This window comes from Amblyraja radiata, chromosome 1 (genome assembly GCF_010909765.2).
Source record: "Amblyraja radiata isolate CabotCenter1 chromosome 1, sAmbRad1.1.pri, whole genome shotgun sequence".
Lineage (NCBI taxonomy): Eukaryota > Metazoa > Chordata > Chondrichthyes > Rajiformes > Rajidae > Amblyraja > Amblyraja radiata.
The window spans coordinates 5,648,286-5,675,400 of NC_045956.1; the positions used below are offsets into that span (position 1 = coordinate 5,648,286).

The following is a 27,115-nucleotide window of genomic DNA, read 5'->3' on the forward strand; positions in this document are numbered from 1 at the left end:
ATGTGCAATTAGGAAAGTAGCTGTCCGATTCGCCTGTATCTAGCAATGTTACAAAATTTTGAGATTTTAAGAATCAAGGCTGCAATTTATCCCATCAGATAAAGCATAAAAAGAAGTTTAATTTGACACCTAATTCACTTTCATATCTCAAGTATTTAAAATGTTATGGCTATTTTCATACTCGGAAATTAGCATCTTGTTCCCTATTGATTTTCTATGGACATAATAAAAAAGCTGTGATCGTGGACAGTCAAAAGCCCATAACCTTCTTAAAAATTAAGAGAACTGAATGAAATTTTCAGTTATCATAGATTGAAGCATTCTGAAACAAATATAAAATAATCTTACTTGGATGACCTGAAATTAAAGCATATAATTAGTTAATTACTCATTTTTAAATAGCCTAAGTGTCCAAATAATATTCACAAATAATTCACAATAAAACATGATTTTTAAATCTCATTTAAATTAATTTATAGGCCAAATGGAAGGAATTTAGTGTTCAATTGCTGTAAATTAAAGTCCATTTAAATCAGCTTTCTAGTGGGATCCTGTGAACGCGCTGGTTTAGAACGTTCACATTGCGATAGATTTGTGCCCTCAAATGTCCAGAAAAATACTGCGGGATATAATGGGGCCCAAATTAGCTACTCGCAACATTAAACTTTGTATAAAGGGATCTTAAGAAGTCCTTTTTAATGTAAAAATAAACAGCCTACCTTCTGTTGTCCCCTGTAAGAGATCCGGTTGCCGGCGGTCGCGGGTTTAGAGGTTAATTTTTAAACTACTATAACAATTAGATAAAGCCCTTAAAAGTAATAATAGCTAAAGCGACGGAATCTTCCAGCGATTTTTCGTTAATAATTAACTAGGCTGAACATCCTCGATTTGAACAGCCTAGGGAAAATCGTGTTTTAAACCCGCCCCCCTCTAAACGGCGCCAAAATCGCGCACACCCGCAGCGACAGATTTTCAGTGACGCTTCAGGTACGCTTTGCAACATACCTACTGTATCATACTTATAATTACAATATTGATTTTGCTGCAAAATCCAGACTGCTTATTTCCTTCGCTCCATAGATGCTGCTGCACCCGCTGAGTTTCTCCAGCATTTTTGTGTACCTGCTATTTGATTACCCTTTATGCCCCTGTCCCGCTTCGGAAACCTGAACGGAAACCTCTGGAGACTTTGCGCCCCACCCGAGGTTTCTGTGTGGTTCCCGGAGGTTGCAGGTGGTTGCCGGAGGTTGCAGGTAGTGGAAGCAGGTAGGGAGACTGACAAAAACCTCCGTTGTGTTGTTTGCAGATGGGCACCTCACAATTTTTTTAATATTTTAAGTACAGGATTCCCACTAATATTGTTGCACAACAGAATGATTTAAATGCTATAATATAAACTCCTTGACTTGACATATTCCCAATTACATTAAGAATATAGCTTTACAGGCACCTCCATGTATCCCTTGATATATTTATCAGGTATTCATACATCATATCGGTACAGTTTTCAGTGTTTTGACCGTTTATCATTTAGGCTAGCAGGATCTCTATATATTAAATTTGTATTGGATACAAATCTCTAATCATTTTATAATCCTGTACATTTACGTTCTCCTTGATAAGAGATTTTAGAATTAAGAGAAACTTTTTTTGAATGTGCTTAAGATTAAAATAATATGGCAAATTCACAAATGCATTCAACTAAAAGCTAAAAACCAGCATTGTGCAAGCATTGCAGTGTTTCATGAAGTGCAAATTAAGTATATTTTGAGGTTTGCTCAGGTGGCTTGTGAAGTTCAAAGATTAATATATACATAGAATTAAAATGTTATCTTCCAGTTTGAACAGAATGCATTATTAATGTTTACCTTGGATCTATGTCAGTTTGTGATGCCCGCAGAATAAGTCAAATAAGCTCTGAGCAATGCGTTGGCAAAAAAAAACTTTAAATCTGTAATTTTAAGAATTTTGTTCCTTGCTGTTAGTGAAGGAGCACTGTCAACTTGGGTAGATACAAAATGCTGGAGAAACTCAGCGGGTGAGGCAGCATCTATGGAGAGAAGGAATAGGCGACGTTTCGGGTCGATACCCTTCAGACTGATGTCGGGGAGGGTGGGGGACAGGAAAAAGAAAGGAAGAGGTGGAGACAGTAGGCTTTGTGGAAGAGCTGGGAAGGGGGAGGGGAAGGAGGGGGAATGCAAGGGCTATCTAAAATTAGAGAAGTCAATGTTCATACTGCTGGAGTGTAAACTACCGAAGCGAAATATGAGGTGCTGTTCCTCCAATTTGCTCTGGGCCTCACTCTGGCAGTGGAGGAGGCCCAGGACAGAAAAGTCAGATTGAGAATGGGAGGGGGAGTTGAAGTGCTGAGCAACCGGGAGATTAGGTTGGTTAATACGAACTGAGCGGAGGTGTTGGGCAAAGTAATTGCCAAGCCTGTGCTTGGTCTCGCCAAAGTAGAGAAGTTGGCACCTGGAACAGCGGATGCTGTAGATGAGGTTGGAGGAGTTTTGTTAAGTACCCCTCAACTGCGATTTTGCAAAGGCTGCGTGGGTAACCAGCAGCAAGTATTTGTGAAGTCATGTTAAGTAGCAGTGTAAATTATTAAATGCTGAAAACTTGGCCTTATATGTTACTGGTTTAGCATTTCTTAGCATGTAAGTGCTGAATGACAGCATTAAAAGAAAGCAGCCAACGTAATCAACATGCTCATTTTGAAATTAGAAGTCCCACAATTCATTTCTAATATTTTTTGATTATATAACATTAGTTATCTTTTTGAGGGTGGTTTCCGAAAAAACCTTTCCCTGTAATCCAGTGTCACCACCGTACTTAGTGGGCAGCAAATGTGGTGAGGTAAATCACTGCCCAGTATATTGTCTAGTCTGATCTTGCTGGTACGAGCAGAAGTATGAAGATCCATTTTGATTCACCTGTCCACGCTCACAGTTCAAAGCAATCTCTCATACAGCTGTACTTACTAGAATTGCTCAGGCATAATTGAGTTGCAAATGGAGTAATTGCTGTCTTGTACCCAATACATGTTGATTCAGTGATGAATATTTAAAATAAACAATGTCATGTTGAATGGATTGATAACATAGTCAATTGCAAGTTTATGTTGGTGGTTTGAGACAAGAGTTTTACACAGGAGGAGTTCCAAACTTGTAACACTCATTAGGGCAAGAGGATATCAGTATTTGAAATGATAATGTGTTACTCAAAGTCAACTTAACCTCCTCTATAAATGCAAGATAACATTGCAATAGCATGACTGTTTGCCATTTTTACTGAAATGAACTGGTGGTGCTAATAAATCTGAGCATATTAAGCACTGTAATGAGCTTTGAAAGGACACAAAACAAATGACCCACTATATATTGATAAGCATAATCTATTTGTTACTGGAAATCTGAAATGAAAGATGCTGGTCAGGCAGCATTAGTGCCTCTACGTGAACCTAATGGTTTTCTTAAATTGTAATGCAGTAGCATTTTTGTTGGTTGATGTAATCCTTGGTAAAGTGCTAAGCCATAAAGCAATTGTGCGTTCTGCTTTCTGATGAATTAACTGATCTCTGGATTTACGAAATTTGTTAGGATGTTCCCACACTAGTGAGGCTAAAAGTAGGCAGAATTCCCATTCCTAATGGCTACTACTAAAGCAATGCAGATAGACAAAATTGAATGAAGTTGCATTTGGTTTTGATCGGGATGCTTATTTTGGCTATGTGACCCCATGGTTAAATTAGCTCAATTTAGATGAAGGCTCTCTGTTTGTGCTGATCCCTGAATCTCAGGGTGGTGGTAGGTGTGGGGAGGAGAGAGAGAAATATAAAGCATTGTTTCTCTATCTAGTCACCCTGCAATAGCACTCTAGCATGCACAGTTCTATGGGTGTGAGGTGGTGGTAATGGGAAACAACTGTGGTTTTCATGCTATCTATGTTTGCATATGAAAAATAGAATCTTGCCAATAATGTTTAAAGAATCAGGGTCATTCTTAAAATTGTGAAGATATAATGATTGACACGATGCCATAGTGATAGTGCTACTGCCTTACAGTGCCCGAGACCCGGGTTCGATCCTGACTACGGATGTTGTCTGCACAGAGTTTGTACGTTCTCCCCAAGACCTGCGTGGGTTTTCTCTGAAATCGTTAGTTTTCTCCCACACTCCAAAGACGTACAAGTTTATAGGTTGATTGGCTTGGTATAATTGCAAAATTATTGCTGGTTGTAGGGTGGTGTTAATGTGCGGGAATAGCAGGTTCGTGCGGACTTGGTGGGTCGAAGGGCCTGTTTCCGCGCTCTAAACTAAAAACAAAACTGATAAGTGAAGAAAGTTAGAAATAAATAAAAAGTAGAACTGAGTATGACGTGACAATATAATTTTGCTTGGAGTGCAAAATGTTAACATTTCTTGGACAGCCATGCATGCGCCTCCTTTGTGGCCAGAGGTGTTATTGCATCACGGGTGCATGCTGTCCAGGGAAAGACTGTCATTTGGCACTCGAAGTCCAACCTGATCTTTCCTGTGCAGCACAGGGTGGGATCCAAATATGGAAGTGTCTTATTTTTTTCATCCTTTATGCTTTTCCATGTTTCCATATCGACTGCCATCCCTACCTCTCACTCCTAGTCATCCTCCAGAACACCACACAGGCACATGTGACTAACTCTATCCCACCACCACCAAATCAGATAATTTAATAACACATTTTTAAACGCTCTGCTGGTGTGCCACTCCAGTTCTCATTTTGTGCACATGTTTTAGGTGTACAGCACAAAGAGCCGCGTGTATGCACATGTACACATGGACAGGGTAATTTAGTGCGTGTTTCTGCTGCATTAAAGAACTGTGTTACTGGCTTCTTTGTTATATTAGAACAGAAGATGGCGAAAGTTATTCTTGTGAATGCAGATCACAGCATTAATCCCATTTGTTTTTGCACTGAACCTAGGTTATAATAAATAATTAGCCTTTTCATTAACTACAATTTCAGTAATCTGTCCAATCTATAGCATAGGTGTGATGTATGACGTACTACAGTTCTACATTTATCTGGTTCCCATTCGTTAGCTTTAATTTTTGTTTTTATAGAAAAATATATTTACTGTTATCTTGATTAAAACGTTGTACAGGTGCACAACCTTTTATCCGAAAGCCTTGGGACCAGACACTTTTCGTAATTCAGAATTTGTCGGTCTTCGGAATGGAAATTATTTAGCGTAGATTTTAATGGCTGGCTCAGTGGTAGAGTGCTCGGCTCATATCCGCAAGGTCGCGAGTTTGCGCCTTGATCCTGGCAGTTACTCGATCGCGAGTTTGAGTCTTCAATGTCGTTTTTTCTTGCAGAATAAATGTTTGTATGAAATACAGTGTAGGAGAAGTGTACTGACTGTGTGGGCAGAACTTTGGAAGTGATTGCCCACCAGTCTAAAAAGCCGCTGTGTCTCCCTGTCCCTGGGATAGCAGGGGGCGATCAAACAGCACAATACCCCCCTCCCCCTCCAACTCCAGAGGAATCCGCTCCCCGATGGGCCGCTACCAAAGATCATAGAGGAGCTCCTCTATGATCTTTGGCCGCTACAGCGACAAGTGGCAGTTTGCCCACAGCCCGAGCTGCGCCCCCTCATCCGCCACCCCAAGAACAAGACGTACCTTGCACACCATCAGCTTCTGCCCCTACGTGTTCCTCTGGAGTTGGAGCGGGGCTGGGCTGCAGTTGCTGCTGGCTGTGGGTCTCTGGGATCTCCGTGCTTGCAGTGGGCCTGGGGGTCGGTGGGCGGCGGTGGGAGCTGTGGACCTACGGACCTACCTCCGTGGAGCTAGCCAGCTTCGGAGCGTGGAGAGCTGCGGGGGCGAGCTGCTGCGACCCGACTCCGGTGGATGGTGACACCGGGAGCTCGCGGGTCTCCGGTTGGAGACTGCTTTGCGGGGCACCGGCAGCGGCGACTTCTCCCGCCCGAATTACGGGGTTGAGAGCAAACATCATAGAGGTTGAGAGTGACCTGGAGGGGGGCCTTACAACGCCCGGCGCGGCTGTAAATTGCCGCGGACTTGCTAGCGCCCGCCGGGGGCTCCAACATCAAGACCGGGGCAGGGCCCTACATCTCCCGGCGTGGCTTTGAGTGGCCGCTCCCCGATGGGCCCCTACGACGCCCCGAGCTGCGCCCCGTCATCCGCAACCCAGGTTCCTCTGTAGTTGGAGTGGGGCTGGGCTGGTCTCTGGGATCTCCGTGTTTGCGGTGGGCCTGGTGGTCGGTGTCCAATTGGTCCTGACACGGTCCTGCTGCATCAATCGCCGACGTGAAGACAGTGCAAAGCCCCCGCGCCGGTGCAATGGGCGGGGAGCTGGAGAGGGGAGGGAAGGGGTCACACACATGGCCGGGAAGCAGAGGGGTGTAGGTGGGGTGATACTGAAGCGAGCGACAATCTGCTGCTGCCTGCCCCGCTGAGTTAAAAAGTTCCCACGCAAGACTCACGAAACACTGTATATCGTGAGTCTACCGTGGGAACTTTTTAATTCAGCGGGCAAGCAGCAGCATATTGTCAATTATTAACCCTCCCGCGCAATATACCCTCATCTTCTCTTTTATGAATGGGGATTTAGTTCCCCTTTCTTCGAGGACCGACCGGAGGTTCCGCTGTCACCTCTGCGGGCCGCCCTCGGTGAACGTTTTCAAGGACCTTTCTTCAAGGACCGAAAAAATGGCCGCTATTCGGAGGTTTTCGTTATTTGGATCTTCGGATAAAAGGTTGTGCACCTGTACTTTATTTGCAGATTCTACAAGCCGGACATATATATTTAATTCATGACAAATAAAGCATTTCCATGCCTAAATGATAATTATCCCATTGATCCCTCCTATTAATCTGGTTATTTAAATTCCCGTTATTAGGTATCACAAGTCATGATGGTAATTTTGAAGGAGTTAGGATCATAGAGTCACACAGCATGGAAAAGATGCTTATATACAGTTGTACAGCACAGTAGTACCTGCCTGAGTATAATCTGCTTAACCTTTCGTATCTACGAACCTGTCAAAATATATTTTAAATGTTGTTATAGTAACTGCCTCAACTATATCCTCTGACAGATTGTTCAATATGTCCACCACCTCTGTGTGAAAAGCGTAAGAAGGTTGTCTTGTAACAATTGAAGTTCAGGTCTTGAAACTTTTTCTGTTTTAGGTTGTTTTTTGTTTCTACAATGCCCTCCATAATGTTTGAGAACCCATCATTTAATTATTTGCCTATGTACTACACAATTTGAGATTTGTAATAGAAAAAAGCACATGTGGTTAAAGTGCACATTGTCAGATTTTAATTAAGGCCATTTTTATACATTTTGGTTTCACCATGTAGGAATTACAGCAGTATATAGAGATAGATATAGATATCTATATAGAGATATCTATATAGAGATATAGATATATAGATATCTATATATAGATATCTATTTATAGATATCTATATCTATATATCTATATCTATCTATATAGATATAGATATAGATATAGATATATATATATATATAATCTATAGATCTATATCTATAGATCTATATCTATATATCTATATATATCTCTATATATATCTCTATGTATATATATATATAGTGGTTTCTTTCCCCCCCCCCCCCCCCCCCCCCCCCCCCCATTTCAGGGCACCATAATGTTTGGCACACAGCGATGTCATGTAAATGAAAGTAGTCATGTTTAGCACTTTGTTGCAAATCCTTTGCATGCAATGACTGCTTGAAGTCTGCGATTCATGGACATCACCAGTTTCTGGGTGTCTTCTCTGGTGATGCTCTGCCAGGCCTGTATTGCAGTCATCTTTAGCTTATGCTTGTGTTGGGGGCTAGTCTCCTTCAGTTTTCTCTTCAGTATATAAAAGGCATGCTCAATTGGGTTCAGATCAGGTGATTGACCTGGCCACTCAAGAATTGATCATTTTTTAGTTTTGAAAAACTCCTTTGTTGCTTTAGATGTATGTTTGGGATCATTGTCTTGCTGTAGAATGAACTGCCGGCCAATGAGTTTTGAGGCATTCGTTTGAACTTGAGGAGATAGGAATGTGTCTATACACTTCAGAATTCATTATGCTACTACCATCAGCAGTTGCATCATCAATGAAGATAATTGAGCTAGTACCTTCAGCAGTCATACATGACCAGGCCATAACACCTCCACCACCGTATCTCACAGGTGAGGTGGTATGCTTTGGATCTTGGGCAGTTCCTTCTCTCCTTCGTACTTTGCTCTTGCCATCACTCTGGTATAAGTTAATCTTCGTCTCATCTGTACACAAGACCTTTTTCCAGAACTGTGGTTGCTCTTTTAAGTACTTCTTGGCAAACTGTAACCTGGCCATCCTATTATTGCGGCTAACCAGTGGTTTGCATCTTGCAGTGTAGCCTCTGTATTTCTGTTCATGAAGTCTTCTGCAGAAAGTGATCATTGACATATCCACACCTGACTGCTGTAGAGTGTTTCTGATCTGTCCGACAGGTGTTTGGGGGGTTTTCATTATAAGCGAGTTTGGTATTCCGACTACGCATGCCTAGGTCATGGGTCACTGGAGATAAACATTGGATCTGTTGTGTGTTATCTTTGGTTATCAGACCTTCATTTCAGTGAATGCTTTGTGCTGCTCCTTGGGGTCGCGGTCGTGGTCTATTTTCTTGCCGCCCCCGGACTCATCCATTCCCGTGCCGAGGGATTCGATAGTGGAAATGGCCCGACCCTTGGGAGCCGCCACAGGACCCCCCCCCCCCGCCAGAACAGGAGGCACAAAACGCACCGGCGGGCGTACTACCCGACTGGCAACCACCGGCTGGTCAATGTCCAAATGTGCCGGCTTTAACCGGTCAATCGACACGGCCTCCGGTCGGCCCCCAGCCAGCCCCCCATGTCCAACACAAAGGTTGCCTGTCCGTGCTCCAGCACCCTGAACGGGCCTTCATAGATAGGGGCAGTCCTGGAGGGCCGATGGTACGTGTGGGCGGAATGTCCCATGACGGGACGTCAGCACGGGCACGAGCCTGTAGAGTGGATGATGGCATTCCCTGCTGCCCCGGCACTGACGGCACAAACTCCCCAGACACTGAGTAGCTACCCGTAAACGAGCTCCGCTGAGGATGAGACCAAGTCCTCCTTAGGCGCAGTTTGGATGCCCAGCAAGACCCACGGCAGTTAGTCCATCCAGTCCGGGCCGGAGAGAGTCGCACCTTCAGCGCTGCCTTGAGTTGCCGGTGGAACCTCTCCACCAGGTTGTTTGCCTGCTGGTGATAGTGGTGTGGTGCAGCCGAACACCCAACAAGTGAGCCATGGCCGACCACAGCTCAGAGGTGAAATGTGGCCCCTGGTCCGAGGAGATGTCCACCGACACCTCAAAGTGAGCAATCCAGTGTGCGGACAAAGCACGAGCGCATGTAGCCGTTGAGGTATGGCCTCCGGCCACCGCATGAAGCGGTCTACCATCGTAAGTAGATGGGTGATGCCCTGGAACTGCGGGAGTGGCCCCATAATGTCCACGTGGAGGTGGTCGAAACGCCGGTGTGGTAGACCGAACTCCTGGAGGGGAGCTCGGACATGGCGCTGGATTTTTGCCGTCTGGCACGGAATTCAGGTGCAGGCCGTGTCACATGAACTAAGCAGCCACAAGGGCCGTCGTCGCCCTGATGGATGGGTGAGCCAGTCCGTGGATCATGTTGAAAACCCTCCGGCGCCATGCAACAGGGACGATGGGGCTCGGCTGACAGGACGACACATCACACAGGATTGTTGCTCCTCTAGAGGCAGGGTAGAATAGTCACTGCCGGGCGCCACTACGAAAACAACGTCAACGGCGGGGCGGAACAACGCGTCGGCCCCTCGGTTCTCCTTCCCCGCGATGAAGCGGATGGAGGTGGTGTACTCCGAGATGTACGCCAACTGCCGCTGCTGTCGTGCGGACCAGGGGTCGGAAACCTTTGCCAGGGAAAATGTGAGCGGCTTGCGGTCCATGTAAACGGTGAATGGGTGGCCCTCCAGGAGGTAGCAGAAGTGGCGCACCGCCAGGCACAGAGCCAGGAGCTCGCCGTCGAAAGCGCTGTACTTCGTCTGGGCGTGGTTGAGGTGTCGGCTGAAGAAGGCCAGGGGCCGCCAACCCCCGTCCATCAGTTGTTCCAGCACGGCACCAACCGCCAACTCCGAGGCGTCCAGCGTAAGGGCGTCCTTGGGAGCCGCCACACCCAAATATAACCAGCATGCAGATCATGCAGTGCCTCGGCCCCACGGGTGGGCTCTGAACTAACCCTTATTGGAACTTTAGCGAGCAACTTGTTAACTGGCGCAGGGGCTGCCTGTGCAAGAAATGCAACTTTCGCTGGAAATCACCAAGCACCCATCTACATTAATCTAATTTACCAGTAGTTGGTCCAGAACCTTTTTTGCCTTGGCGATTCATATCCTTTTAGATACAGAAGTGTTATGAGAGTCTCTGCTCTACCACTTTATCAAGCAGTGTGCTGCAGAATGCTGATTTTTACTTCCTCAGATTCCCTCTAACTCTTTCGCTCCTTATATTTAACCAATGCCCTCTTTCAGCTATCTCTGCTATGGAGAAAACATTTACTCTATCCACCCTGCGTATGTCCCTCATAATTTTGTACAGCTCTTAATCTTTTCTGATCTCCTCTCCATCGTCTCTACTTCAAGGAATCAAATTCAGCCCAGTTCTCGCAACTGAAATTATCTATTCCATTACAAAGCCAAAAAGAAAAATAAAACATGAAAAAAGGATCAAGATCATTAAAACGAGTTGAAATAAATGATAAAAATGTAAACACCTTTCTCTTGGGAGCTGATGTCCACAATTCATATTAATAGAATAAAAAATCAAGTGTTCAAAAATCAAGAAATCTGAAATAAAAAACAAGTTTTGGAAACACTGAGCAAGTCAGACATTAGCATTCTGACCTGCAGAATTTTTATTTACCAAATTTCTGTTTTCAATTCTTTCAAATGGGATTAAACATGGAAACTTAGAAGTGTTCAAGAAGGAACTGCAGATGCTGGAAAATCGAAGGTACACAAAAAAGCTGGAGAAACTCAGCGGGTGCAGCAGCATCTATGGAGCGAAGGAAATAGGCAACGTTTCGGGCCGAAACCCTTCTTCAGACTGATAGGGGGTGGCAGGGAGAAGGAAGGAAAAAGGAGGAGGAGGAGCCCGAGGGCTGGCGGATGGGAGGAGACAGCTCGAGGGCTAAGGAAGGAGAGGAGACAGCAGGGGCTAACAAAATTGGGAGAATTCAATGTTCAAGCCCGCAGGCTGCAGACTCCCCAAGCGGAATATAAGGTGCCGTTCCTCCAATTTCCAGTGTTGCTCGCTCTGGCCATGGAGGAGACCCAGGACAGAGAGGTCGGATTCGGAGTGGGAGGGGGAGTTGAAGTGCTGAGCCACCGGGAGGTCAGGTAGGTTCTTGCGGACCGAGCGGAGGTGTTCGGCGAAACGATCGCCCAACCTCCGTTTGGTCTCACCGATGTAGATCAGCTGACATCTAGAGCAGCCTGCAGTAGATGAGGTTGGAGGAGATACAGGTGCGACAGAGGTTCACCTGTATCTCCTCCAACCTCATCTACTGTGCGACAGAGGTTCCACAGGCTCAGTCATAATGTTCCAGCCTGAGAGTTGTGAACTCTGGAAGATCACATCACCCTATTGGATGCCATGTGAAGTCCACTAAAACAGCACAGGCAGTTGGTCAGAAGATGTCTCTGTCAATTTAAACTGACGGCTGTGCTGAACCCAGAACTTCTGCGTGGATATGCAGCTAAATCCTGGTATTATCTTTGGTATTGATGGGTTTCACTGTTATTTGGAAATGTGAGTCATGTAACCAACATGCTTCCAAACCAAATAGGCATTTAACATGATCTGTCTCCGTATATACTTTTACATGGTTCATGTTCTGTTAAATCCATACCCTGATCAATGCACCCTTAGGTGGTCAGGATATTCATCAAAATACTAAATGTAAGTCATAACAATGGACTTCTTAAGTGCTTGTTATATGTATGGCAAACCATATTAAAAAGAGATCTTGTAGTTTGATATTTTATCCTGCTAGTATGTTAGCAAACCCTGTATTTTTACAATACTGCACGCAATAATGTGTCAAAGGGAGTCAAATTTCAAATTCCTTCAAAAAAGTTGACACGCATTTTATTGGGTTCATGCCTAACATAGTATCAACAAAAAAATATAAGAAAAGATAGCATATTGATGGCATGTTTCCGAAAATGGCATCAGAATACACAAATACATTTTGTGTAACTGTTGTAACGTGGTATCCACCGACACATATTTCTTATTCCTTTCCCGACACACATCATACACACAAATGCACGTTGTGGTGGACACTCAAAGGTTTGGTATCCCAGAAAACGAATGTTACATTATTAGCGAAAACTAAACATTTTCACCAATGTGATTTAAACGGTACATTACCTTATGGATTTGACCTCTTTCGATGGCCGACGATTCGTCAGAAGGTTTGATTAGGGATGATTTTTTAGTAAGTAAAATGTCTCCGTAATGATCGTTGTGGAGCTTCTGGAAGTTGACACGAAGGAATGAAGTTAGCGACTTGGTCTGTACGAAAGAGAAACAAGAGACAGTGTATTGCCGGGACGACAGATGGCACAATGGGCTAAGTGTTCGGCTGGCAACCGGAAGGTAGCCGGTTCGAATCCCGCTTGGAGTGCATACTGTCGTTGTGTCCTTGGGCAAGACACTTCACCCACCTTTGCCTGTGTGTGAATGTGTGTGAGTGATTGGTGGTGGTCGGAGGGGCCGTAGGCGCAGATTGGCAGCCACGCTTCCGTCTGTCTGCCCCAGGGCAGCTGTGGCTACAGAAGTAGCTTACCACCACCGAGTGTGACTGAGGAGTGAATGAATAATGCGATGTAAAGCGCCTTGAGTATTAGAAAGGCGCTATATAAATCCCATCCGTTATTATTATTATTATTGCCAAATTGAAGATTGGCTTGTTTTTTTTGTCTTTCAAGTTCAAGTTCAAGTGAGTTTATTGTCATGTGTCCCTGTATAGGACAATGAAATTCTTGCTTTGCTTAAGCACACAGAAAATAGTAGGCATTTACTACAAAACAGATAAATGTGTCCATATACCATGATATAAATATATACACACATGAATAAATAAACTGGTAGTGCAAATAACAGAAAGTGGTTGCTAATAATCAGAGTTTTGTCCGAGCCAGGTTTAATAGCCTGATGGCTGAGGGGAAGTAGCTATTCCTGGTTTTTAGTTCTTAGTTTTGATGACCAATTTATGTCCAAAATTTTTTTATAATTGATTTTAAGTCGGAAAATATATCGTAAACGGTCGTTGCGTTTTTGACACCATGATGTTTTTGATATATTAAATTGGAAAATAAGAAAAAATAATTAACTCAGCCAAAAATTACTACTACCATAGGATACCTCGTTGGGTTTTTGAAAAGCAATAGAGGTTCGGAGCCTCCGTGGTTTAACTTACGGAGGTACCAACCCCGATAACGGTCGATAACGTGACAATGGGCACCAAGCACAACGACCATTACGGGATCTTTGCTAGGCGGAATACCAGACGTGCTACTGTATTTTTCTCCTGGTATTGATGAATATATTTCTCCTGGTATTGATGAATATATTTCCTTAGATCATTAACAAAACGTATATGTATGAGGGGCCATATGAAGTTCATGACTAAATGTGGCAGAGTTTTTAATGTCACATTTTTGGTGTCCAAAATGGTGGTAAAAAGATGAAAAGTTGTCTGTTATGAAAAAAGTTTTTGACTTTCGGTCTTGAAGTAATCTAATTTATAACTGTTATTCGTAAGGTTTCACATGATAGGTAGATTTTTGTGAAGTACAGTGTAATGTTGTAAAAACCTGAATAATAATCTTGTTCCTCAAAATTTCTCCAATATTGTAAAAAGACTCATACTTCAATGAAGATCACTGTTTTATATTGAATTACACATGGTTTATGGCACAGAAACAGTCCGTTGACCCAATTGAGCATGGTTTATACCATAAATGAGCCTCCTCCATCCATTTTCGTCCAGCTCTATTAGCGCTAAGCTTTTGATCCTTCTATTTGTACAATTTTTATTTCTTAAAAATGGCAGTGAATGCTCTCTGGTAGAAAATTACATTCTAACATTTCTCCAGATAACCTTTTCATAATTATTGCTATCACTTCATCCTGTTTCCTAGGGAGGACAGTAGCATTTTTAATGAATGAACCAAGCAAACATTAAATAAATGCAGTGATTTGATTGTGGAGGGTAATTTACACAAAATATGTAGTTGTAATGACCATACAAATTGAAGGGAAAATATAATCAGATGCTTTAGTGTATGAATCCGTTTTACCACCACAATAGTATTTTTTTTCATGGTAAAAGTGTCCCAAGGTTAAACAATCCCAGTCAGTTGGCTTATGTGATAAATATATGCAATCTAGTTACTGAAAGAATTGTCTTCATTCATTTATGCACGCCTTTGATAACAAGGATCTTCTTGTAATATCACTATATTATCACTGGCCTATCCTTGGCTTAGGTGAAGAGACCAGCCTCACAAAGTGGGTCCTTAGACATTAATAAATGACAGGATAAATGAATCTCAGCATATCATGTGGATGGCATGATTATTTTTTCTTTTATACCCAGCAGATTTGTTATTTTCTCCGAACGTCATCATTCTCCACACTAAGAACAAAAAAACCGCATTAAAGAAGCATGCTATAGAGCCCTTGGAAATACTGAGTAGGTCATCCCCAGAGAGGAAGTTCCATAGTTAAAATGGGATATAATAATGACTCGTGCACTCGTAGAAGGAGGTTAGAATTGATATTCAAGCCGATGTACAGATGAAGAATCATATTGTCACAAAAGATAACCATAACATTAGTTTCATCAGAAAGCCACACGCCCTCTACTTATCTAACCAAAACATCTTATTTGCGGCATTGCAGATAAACACTATTTTTATAATTACTGTATATAAATTGGTTGAAAATATATTGAGCCTAAATCAAATCAATGGAAAAATCTTTTTTGATGTATCTAAAAGAATGTGATTTTCCCATCACCACCCCCCCGCCCCCAAACCTCCAAGAGCACCTCGTGCAGGTTTTCTCTGTATCTGGCGTGTGAGAAATTTGCCACATCAGCTGTTTACACACAAAAGGATGTGTGTGAGTACATCTGTTTGTCTGGGTATGGAAGCTCTGCATTAGAAGATACAAATCAGTAGAATGGTGAAGAGGTTTAGAGGTTCATACAGGCATCCACCTTTTCAAAAAACGGAATCGTCCACAGACAAAGTCATGCTGACTGGCTCTAATTATTCCATTCTCTTCCAAATAACCTAATTATCTGTTCTTTTCCTTGCCTGAGAGGATGGTGCTGCTGCACTTTGACGGCAAAATTGATTTGATGACTGGGTGGAGGGGTGGCAGGCAAAAATAGTGTATTAGATGAGGGCATGGTCAGGTATACAAGAAGTGCTTTGTGTGATATGGGTAACTAGGTGGGTGGGAATCATTTGCTGGGTTGTCAGTTTTAATTTTGGTGGAAGGACTTTATAGAACTAAATGGCAGATATATAATTCAAAACAATTGTTTTATTGTGACATGTGAGAATTTTTGCACAAGTTTTTAAACTTCTCAGTGAAGCTTTGTGCATGCTGCCAGATGAATGTTGCTCCAACCACAAGTCATATTGCAAGGCTTATTGTTTTTTCAGCATCGTCTGGCATAATTCATCCAACGTGGAGTTTAAATTGTAAGTTTTCAAATTAATCTTTGTAGGTAGGCTGTTTTAATTTACAAAAGTCATGGATATATTGAGATAGCATCTTCAGGTGAAAATGGTAGTCAGTTTAATCCACACGCTATTGTTCGCATACAAAAAACTCACAAAAATGTGTTGGAGAGGAACTGCAAAATGCTCCAAATTCCTGGACAATGTGTATCACTTTACTGTGGGCCTCCTGAAAATTGGAACATTGACAGCTCCATTGATTTTATCGGGGTGCATCACAACCATTAGACAATAGGTGCAGGAGTGGGTCATACGGCCCTTCAAGCCAGTACCGCCATTCAATGGCTGATCATCCACAATCAGTACCCTATTCCTACCTTCTCCCCATATCCCCTGACTCTGCTATCTTTTAAGAGCCCTACCTCGCTCTCTCTTGAAAGTTTCCAGAGATACGGCCTCCACTGCCCTCTGACGCAGAGAATTACACAGACTCACAACTCTCCGTGTGAAAAAGTGTTTCCTCATCTCCTCTCTAAATGGCTTATTTGTGGACGATTCAGTTTGGGAACAGCTCCATCCAAGACCGCAAGAAATTGCAGAGAATTGTGCATGCAGCCTAGACCATGACACAAACCAACCTCCATTCCATTGACTATCTACTCTTCACGCTGCCTCGCCAAGGCCATGGGCATAATTAAGGGCCAGTCTCACACCGGTCACTCCCTCTTCCCTCTCCCATCAGGCAAGAGGGACAGATGTTTAAGAACGCATACTTCTAGATTCAGGGACAGTTTCTTCCCAGCTGATATCAGGCAACCGAACGGTCCTCGCATCAGTTAGAGTGCAGTCCTGACCTCCCCCCCCCCCCCCCCCCCCCCCCCCAGCTACCTCATTGGAGACCTTTGAACTCTCTGGTTGTATCCTTTACCTGTACACTGTGGACATCCTGCTTGTAAACATATATAGAGTTTTTCACTGAATAATACACAAACAAATGCTTTTCACTGTATGTTTCGATATGTGACAATGATAAACTAAACTACAATTCCTTGCAAATAAAATAGTTGGTATTTAATGATATAAGAATCCTTGTAATGATTATATTTATGTGTCTACTGTGTCATACAGCACAGAACCAGGCCTTTCGGCCCAACTCGCTCATGCCAACCAAGACGCTCCATCTATGCGTCCCACCTGCCTGCTTTTGCCCCACATCCCTCTAAATCTTTCATAGCCAGGATCTAAATAAATGAGATTTGGCCCAGAAATTGAACAAATGAGATTTGAGAGGTGGAAAATGTCTCAATTCTTACTTTTTCCATCTTGCCTTTGTTCTTTTCTCCATCTAATTGTTCCTTTAAAAAAAAAAACACTGGGTTTGATTGTTTTTATAACTGTTTCCTTTCCTGTTCTTGTTTCAATCTCTGTCATTAATGTTCATTGATTAAACAACCCAGATACATAAAATATCCCAGATGCGTTTATAGCTTTTTTCTATCACTTCTGGTAATTTGTGATTATTAAATATTTTGAGCTGAAGTGCAAAAAAAAAAAAAATCTGACTATTGGGCTGCTTTTTCAGATGCTTGCCTCTTGCAAATCCGGAGGATTTTGTCCAGTTTGAACAGAATGCTAACCCTAATGCAGCATGATACCAATAGAAACATGAGTAGGCCATTCGGCCCTTTGACCAAGCGCCGCCATTCAATATAATCATGGCTGATCATCCAAAATCAGGACCACGTTCTGTTTTTTCCCCCCATATCCCTTGATTCCCTTAGCCCTAAGAGCTAGATCTAACTCTCTCTTGAAAACATCCAGTGAATTGACCTCCGCTGCCTTCTGTGGCAGAGAATACCACAGATTCACAACTCTCTGGGTGAAAAGGTTTTTCCTCATCTCAGTCCTAAATGGCTTACCCCTTATTCTTAAACTGTGATCCTTGGTTATGAATTTATTGTGATGTATTCTGTGAGTGCATCCAAAATGTCACACATGTTCACATTTTCAACAATTTAGTTTATTTCCTTTTGATGAGCAAAATAAGTGCAAGTAATTATTCCCGAGGACATTTGGCATACAATTAAAAATAGCCCAGGCTTTCAAATGATTTACCAGTAACCATTTGAAAAACACATATGCAGAAAGAGTTTGATGTATTTACATGTGTTCAAAAGGGAACTGCAGATGCTGGAATATCGAAGGTACACAAAATTGCTGGGGAAACTCAGCGGGTGCAGCAGCATCTATGGAGCGAAGGAAATAGGCGACGTTTCGGGCCGAAACCCTTCTTCAGACTGATGGGGGGTGGGGAAAGAAAGAAGGAAAAGGGGAGGAGGAGGAGGAGCCCGAGGGCGGGCGGATGACAGCTAGAGGGTTAAGGAAGGGGAGGAGACAGCACGGGCTAGCCAAATTGGGAGAATTCAATGTTATGTTGCCCTACACTTAATCCACCATGTATTACGTTTGTAGCCAATCCTTTATCTCGTTGCAACTTTCTTGCTGAATTTAATACTGTTGTCCACATAGAGAACTGAAAAATAGAACTGGTGACAATGACTTTAGTCAACAGATGATTAAAGAAAAATAGAAAATGTTGAAAGCTGGGTAGTTCTTTTGGTAGAAGGGTCCAGCACCCTTTCCAAGAACTGGAGATGTTTTGACAAAAATCCATATCTGAAATGTTAACTGTTTCTCCTTCTACGGATGTCACTTGTGATGTTGTGTATTTAAAGCATATTGTTTCAGATTCCCAGCATCTGCAGTTTTTTGGTATATTCTTCAATAAATTGTTAAATGTTTAAGACATTTCTAAAGCAGCAGTTGAGTAGTTTCCCTGTTGGCACTGTAATATTAATGGAGGTAATTACTGTGGCCATATAGTGAATTAATAATTGTTCTTTTCTTCATTTCTTTATAATCTTTATTTCAAATGTTCTTTTTGAATTAAATATCACTATCAAACCAAAAATGGACAATTGGAGGCTGGATACAAAATGCTGGAGTAACTCAGCGGGACAGGCAGCAAATCTGGAGAGAAGGAATGGGTAATGTTTCGGGTTGAGATCCTTATTCAGATCTACGAGGTTAGATCTATATAGAAATCCTGGGGATTAATTTTGATAGTAGATATGTTGAGGATAAAGGATAGAATGGTATGATATGATTGTAATGCAGTCGAGCAGTCCACTATTGTCTGTCGAGTCATGTTAACGGCTTTAAACAAGATAGTTCATGTGTACTTAAATGTAGTTTGCAGGATGTTTGCACTAACATAGTCATAACATAGTGTTAATCAGTTGTAAGCTTGTTTACATTTCTCAAGTAGTTTTATCTGAGTTTACCTGTTTGCTGCTGAGGAAGAGAAAATTGATTTGCCAGACCTCATGACAGGACCAGTAGTTCTATAGAATTTCAGAAGGAAAACACTATAGAAGGAATAAAGAGTAGAGTGCTAACACCTTTTGGAACCACCATTGTAATATAAAACTAACATAAATAATTGGTCATACACAAAAAAGCTGGAGAAACTCAGCGGGTGCAGCAGCATCTATGGAGCCTGTTTCCCTCACTCCATAGATGCTGCTGCACCCGCTGAGTTTCTCCAGCTTTTTTGTGTACCTTCGATTTTCCAGCATCTGCAGTTCCTTCTTAATTGGTCTGTGAGACCTGAATATTTTACTTAACTATTGATAACAGCAACAATGATGTTTCAGAATACAAAAGGGAGATCAGGAACTATTGTTATGGTGCAAAAGGAAAAAAAAAATAGCCTTTTACGTCAGCAGGACAGGAAGGGTGGTTGTTGACCAAAGGAAGCAGATGGGTAAATACACCGTGTCCCAATCAACAGAGCTGCTGTAGAGAAGCAACCTACCCTGGTTCCTTCACATTGATGCCATGATTAAGAAAGCACATCAGTGTCTTTAGTTTCTTGGGTGCTTTCTTAATCACTGCAACAATGTGAAGGGACCAGGTTTCTTGTGATATTGGATGCTGAGGAACTTGAAGCTGTTGACCATCTCTGCAGCAGCTCTATTGATGAGGACAGGGTGTGTTCGTCCCCCTGCTTCCTTGGGTGTACACCCAGATTTTTATGTTGCTGATGTGAAGGGTTAATTTGTTATTCTGGCACCATGACAAAAGGTTCCTGATCTCCCCACTGAGAAGATTCTGCAGGTCCACAGGGATTATTTTGATCTTCTACAGATGCACTGTATAAAATATACTGATAGGATGTGCCTGATATGGTAACCAGTCTGCTCTTGACGGGCAAACCTGAATAGAAAGTTGTACACAGTCCTGTCCATCACATGCTCATCATTTCCTTCCATCCAGGTCATCTTTATGGTGTGTTGAATCAGGAAGGCTTGGATGTATCATCGAGAATGCCTGCCAGTCTGGCCATTCCCCTTTTTTTCACTTCTACCTGTGGAGTATTCTGAGGGATAGGATATACAGGCATTTAGATGGACAAGGGCTCATTAGGGATAGTCAGCATGGTTTTTAGCGTGGGGGGTTATGTCTCACAAATCTGATTGAGTTTTTTGAAGATGTGACCAAAAAGGTAAATGAGGGCAGAGCTGTAGATGTTGTATATATGGACTTCAGTAAAGCATTCAACAAGGTTCCACATGGTAGGCTCCTCTGGAAGGTTAGATCACATGGGCTCCAAGGAGAGATAGCTGAATGGATTGAAAATTGGCTTCATGGAAGGAAGCAGAGGGTGATGGTGGAAGGTTCCTTCTCAGACCTGTGGCCTGTGACTAGTGGTGTGCCTCAGGATTTCATTCTGGCTATAGATTGTCATCTATATCAATGATTTGGATGAGAACCTACATGGCAAGATTAGCGAGTTTGCTGATGATACAAAAGTGTGTGGTTATGCAGATAGTGAAGATGGTTGCGAAAAATTGTAGTAGGGTCTTGATCGATTGTGCAGATGGGCTGAGGAATGGTTGATTGAATTTAATTCAGAGATATGTGAGGTGTTGCATTTTGGAAAATCTTAGGCAGGACCTACACAGGGCTCTGGTGAGTATTGTAGAGCAGAGCAGAGGGATCTAGGAGGGCAGGTGAATTGTTGGAGTACTATGTGACCTGTCTAATCTCTAAGTAGAAGCCACTACTTAGCTTTTAATATGTGCTTAAAAGATCATGATTCTTGAATGGTAATAGATAAGAAATCTAATTAAATTTACAGTTCCACTTTAATTCGATGGTGAGAATGCTCTTATCGTAATCAAGACTAAAAGTGAACAATTACTTGAAAGAAAGTCTATATTTGACCCTGCTCAGGTTGGCTTCCTTATAAAAAAAACTTTTTCTTTGGAGAAAAACTGCAGAAGGACCTCTTTGTTTCTATATTTGATTCCTCTTGTTATAAATTGTTATGGTCGATGTGGGATAAAGGGCCTGACTATGCTGTATGACTGACTCTCTATGTGACTTAATAGGGTGTACACAGGGATGCTATTTCCTCAGAGTTCAAATATTGAAAGTAACAGATTCAGTGGATGATTTTATGGAGACACAGGGAACTACAGATGCTGGTTTACAAAAAAAGTCACAAAGTGCTGGAGTGACTTGGCAGATCAGGAAGCATCTCTGGAGAAGAAAGTTAGATGATATTTCAGGTTGGTACCTTTCATCAGACACTTTATGTCCCTGGATTCAATTATTTAGAAATTAATTACACTTTTGATCCAAAGAGGAATTTTGTTCGGATCTATGGTTACACTGTGAAAGTTTATATGGAAGATTCATTTTTAAGTGACAAGTAATATAGATTATTCATCAAATAACACCATTTATTTATTCCTCAAATAACCAGGAATAATCCTTCCTACACATGCTTATCTTGAAGTTGTGCATGTTTCCTGAAAACCAATTTGAAAGTTTAGTTAGCAAATACAATAGTGAATATACATTTTTATTTGGAATTCTATGTGGTTACCATCAACATTCCCTTTACTTGTGTCATAGAACAAGACCCTAAACTGTTAACATGTTTCAATACTGGAAGGGCTGTACAACTGTGCTATTGATTTTCCAACTTGCTTCTCAGAGTGTAGCATTTCTCTGAAATGCCCAGATCAGTACTGGGGCTTCCTTGACACAGGTGCCCTACTGCATTCACAGAACTCCTTTGACAGCCAGCAAAGCCATTCCTCCCCAGACTTGTGTACTGTGTGTGACTGCAAATGTCGAAGTCTTGAGACATATTTTCCTTTTCTAAAATAAATGGCAAAATAATGAAAAATAGTGTAAAGGAAATTACATTTGAAGCACTGTAGACATTTTCATGCACTACAGTTGATTGAAACCATTGAAGCTAACTTCAATAACAAAAGACTACTTGTATGTGGCCACTAATGACTCACATTGATTTGAATGGTGATAGGTATGTTTGTCCCTGAGAGCTGGGTAGCTCACGAACAACAATATTTGCTGCTGGATTCCAGGTAGAGTCCATTAGAGCAGCTGTGGGCCTACTGTTCGAGCTGCAAATGCCCCATTATTTACATTGAATTTACAAAAATACTGAATCCTTTGGTGAAGAATGCTCAAATCAGTTGAACAAAGTTTTATAGCAGGGAAAACACTAATGTACTGGCTTCTCCAAAAACACTCCAACCATTGGTTGTCATTACTTCCAAATATTGCATGTATACATGAAATAATTCAAATGTTTACAGTCGGGTAAGTACATATTCCCAATGAGATACAATTTAACCTATAAACTTAAACGCTTTATATCAAAATGATGTTTAAAGGAATTTCTCTAGCTTATGAAAGTTCAACTTTTTACTTTATAGGCGACAGGGATCCCTCAACTAAGTAACTTTAATAAAGTTGTGTGAAACTACGCTCTTGTTCTAAGTAACCTAAATGGGGGAAACGTCATCTCAGCATCCTCTTTACCAATTTGTGTATGATTCAATCGGGTCACTCACTTCATATCCATAAAAAACTGCAGTGTGTGGAGGGTTAATCTTCTTAAGGTTTATAAATCTGCTTAACCTTCATTGGAGCGAATCGTTATTCTTTCTTAAATATGAGATTAAAATTTACGCAGTATTCCAAGTACAGCACACCATTACCCTGTATCATTGCATCAAAACCTTCTGCTTTTATACTTTATATCCTGTGTAATAAAGACCAATATTCCATTACCCTTTGTAATTGCTGTACCTATGTTTCTTACACTAAGACCCTCAGATCCTTGTGTAGTCAATGTCTTATAGTCTTATTCTTTTTCTTCGAGTTTTTCATCCAAAATGGATTGCCACAAATGTTCATATTTTATATTGTAGTCAATCAACTTGTTAACTATGCGCTTGTCCGGTCACTTAATCTACCTCTCTCCCTATCCAGGTTTGATCCTTATAATTTGCTAACTCATCTATTTTTGTATCATTACCTTAAGGAATTGTATTTTCAAAGATGTGTGAGATTTGAGTAACCGGTCTCGTGTTTCCTTCTTTAAGGTGTGTGCTTTTGCCACTTTTGGGAATAAAACCACCTCAGCAGAATCTCTTCATCATTGTGGACTCAATTGACGAAGGCTGCAATTATGCTGAAGGAGAGCAAAGACCAACAGGCTTGACAAGGACTATTGCAGAGCTTCTAGCATCTCATCATGACTTTTTCCCACCGTGGCTAATGCTTGTCTGCTCTTCCAGGAGGCAAAGTAAAATGGTGACAAAAATGTTCACAGGTGAGCTTGTTTTTCTTACCTTATCATAATATGAACCCCAACTGTGTTGTATTGTTCAGTAGACATCTTCAAAATTCACTCTTATGTTCTGAGAATGTGAGCTTCCGGCTTGATTGATAGGTGAGTTACCCAATCTTATTCTGTCTAGCTGAAGGATTGTTCCCAAAGACAAACACATGTTAATGTCATTGCCAACATTTATTTGCTGTTTACTTCTCAGAATCCAATAATCTTTAAATCTCTTGCCACTACAAACATTATTCATATTAAGCAAACAACTACAATGTTAAGGGACCACTGCTGTATTGGATGTAACATCTTTTGTATGAGACATCGATTGAAGGTGCTATTTGTCCTCCTAGTCAAACCTCATTGACAAAACCAGAGATGCTTCCCCTGTCACCTGACAAACATTTTTCTTCAACTGACATTAAACTCACTGTAGGCATTTGATTAATTGATGTTTAATTTAGAGGTACAGCACGGAAATAGGCCTTTAGGCCCACCGAGTCTGCGCCGACCAGCGATCACCCCACAAATTAGCACTGTCCTACACACTAAGGACGATTTACAATTTTTGCCGGAGCCAATTAACCTACAATTAGCCACACAACGGCTTTCCCAACTCCACTCTTGCGGACTCAATTAGCACAGCTTGTTTGCTCAGCCCCGCCTCCGGGACTTTATTCTCCAGCGGGTGCAGGAAGGGGCATTACCTTCATGGTGACTGACAGACGAGAAGACCAATCTGCTGATCTCATGATTTTTTAAACCTTCATAACTTTTTCCATATTTCACTGGTCAGAACAAAACTTGGTGTCTTGGAGGAGAATGGTGAGTAATGTGGCGAAAAAATCCTAGCGATATAGGGTACACCGCAGCTACTCCCTTGCTCCCCCTCCCCATAGTCCCCCTAGTCCTTACCTTCCACCTCATCAGCCGTCACATACAACACATAATCCTCTGAAATTTCCGCCACCTTCAACTGGACCCCACCACTAGCCACATTTTCCCATCTCCACCCTTTCCTTCTTCCGCAGAGACTATTCCTTCCGCAACTTCCTGGTTAACTCATCCCTTTCCACACAAACCACTCCCTCCCCAGGTACCTTCCCCTGCAACCGCAGAAGATGCAACACCTGTCGCTATACCTCCTCCCTCGACTGTCCAGGTACCCCGACAGTCCTTTCAGGTTAGGCAGAGGTTCACTTGCACCTCCTCCAACCTCATCTACTGTATCCGTTGTTCAAGATGTGGAGACCAAACGCAGACTGGGCGATCGTTTCGCGGAATACCTTCATTCAGCCCGCGTGAACCAACATGATCTTCCGGTTGCAGGACACATTAGTTCTCCTTCCCATTCCTACACAGACCTTTCTGTCTCCTCCATTATCGGAGTGAGGCTAAATGCAAATTGGAGGAACAGTATCTCATATTTCGCTTGGGCAGCTTACAGCCCTGTGGTATGAATATTGATTTCTCTCACTTCCGGTAGCCCCAACATTCCCTCTCTCTATCCCTCCCCCACTCAAGTCGCACTAGCTTCTCATTTTCACCCTACAAACAGCTTACGACAAGTTTCCTTTATCACCGTTACTTTTTTGCATACCTTTCAATCATTGTTCTTTATCTCTCCACATCACCATCTATATCTCTTTTTTCACTTCTCCCTAACCAGTCTGAAGAAGGGTCTCGACCCATTCCTTCAGGTCAGCAGGTCAGGCAGCATCTCTAGAGAAAAGGAATAGGTAACGTTTTGGGTCAAGACCCTTATGTACAACCTGAAACGTCACGTATTCCTTTTTTCCAGAGATGCTGCCTGGCTCACTAAGTTACTCCAGCTTTTTGTGTACATCTTCGGTGTAAACCAGCATCTGCAGTTCCTTCCTACACATTTTGTCTGCTTCAGGGAGACTGATATTCAAATTGGAGCCAAGACATTCAGAAGAGTAGATAAGAAACGCTTCTTCATGCAAATGTTAGTGTAGGTGACCATGTGTTATGGGCATTTGGTTAATGGAAATTCACCCTTCCAGAATTCACAAATCATTCAAAGAAATCATGCGGAAGAAAATAAATAAATCAATGCAAAATTGATTTTAATTCCAAATACGATTTTCGACGTATGTGTTGATGAAGCAGCTTCATGCGGTAGATTTACACCGTACAACACCAGAGACCTGGGTTTGATTGTGACGACGGGTGCTGTCTGTACTGAGTTTGTACGTTCTCCCTATGATTGCATGGATTTTCTCTGGAGTGCTACAGTTTCCTCCCATTAACCGAAAGACATGCAGGTTTATAGGTTAATTGGCTTCTGAAAATTGTCCTTCGTGTGTAGGATAGAACGAGTATATGAATTATCACTGGTAGGCCAAAGGGCCTATTTCCAGGCTGTGTCTCTAGCCTACTATCTATGATTGAAACCACCTCCCTCCTTCCATCCATATCACTGGGATCGCCTATGAAGATATTCTCTCAAAAAACAGATTCTCGCACAGTTAAAGTTTAAATCTGAGATTTCCAGATTTTTGCTAGCTGCATGAAGGAACTCAGATTGAAGGCAGGTAGATGGAATTTGAATCCACATTAGCCATTATTTTATTAAGTCATGGAATAGGTTTAGGGTAGGTACAAACCTGCTGTTCCATGTACCCGATTCAAAAGCATTTCAAAGAACTGATATTGTACAGTCCAGATTTTACAGTTCTATATGAAGTTTGAACTTAGTTGAGAAAACAAAAATGAGCTGTAGAAGAATTAATTGAGCAAATGAAGTTGCAAAATATCCATCCTGTGAAGTGTTAATTTTGCATAAACAGGACAGGATTGCACACATATCTGCAAACATAAATTTATCAGTGTGTCAAATATGTTTTAAGTACATTTTGTGTAGATTTATTTCAAGTATGCAGTTTTGTTTTTGTTGAGCAATTGTTTACCCCTTCAGCATATTTGTACTGGGTGATTATAATTGGAAAGCCAGTCTTTAATACTTCTCAGATCTTTGGTTTGAAGATTTAATTATTTCTGCAATGAAGGTTTTGTCCGCCAGCTTGAAAGCCTGTCGTCTTAAAATACCATTTGCAAGATTTAAACAAAAAAATGCCATTGACATCAATGAATGTATATTGTAGCAATTTTAAAAAAAACTGGTTTACATTCTTTTCTCCTTGACCTTTTGCAATATCAACATGAACAAGAAAGTAAATAAATTTAAATAATTGCTGATAGTATTAAATCTTAGTATTGAGGAAGGGTCAGAGCCGCCCACTCCCTGTTTAGATTCCTTCCAAAAATAACATCATGACAGATGGAATGCAGAGTAGAACGCGGATAAATAATCACCATATATATTGAAAGCAATAACTATGCCTGTCCCAGGTATTGCGCAATAATCTAAGTTCAAACCTGTGTTATAACAGAATTTGCAATGAAATTGACATACAATTTTATGGTAGTTGTGATATAAAAGTATTTAATTGAAGTGTCGAGACAGAAAATGACTCTCTTACCAACTGTAGCAGCGCAGCTGAATCGATCTGTTTTCCACTTCCTGTAACTTTC

The 27,115-nt window shown here is 41.8% G+C and overlaps 1 protein-coding gene across 2 annotated transcripts in view; it reads left to right on the forward strand.

Moving 5' to 3' along the window:
* Nucleotides 1-27,115, forward strand: part of ankrd50 (ankyrin repeat domain 50) — a 91,367-nt gene that overhangs the window by 24,220 nt on the left and 40,032 nt on the right. Inside the window, exon 2 of one of the 2 annotated variants that reach the window (XM_033015402.1) lies at nt 23,319-23,548. The exons of the other annotated variant lie outside the window; for it this stretch is intronic. Coding sequence (XP_032871293.1) covers nt 23,319-23,548 — 230 coding nt within the window. The remainder of the gene's footprint in view (nt 1-23,318; nt 23,549-27,115) is intronic. 2 annotated transcript variants of the gene reach the window in all.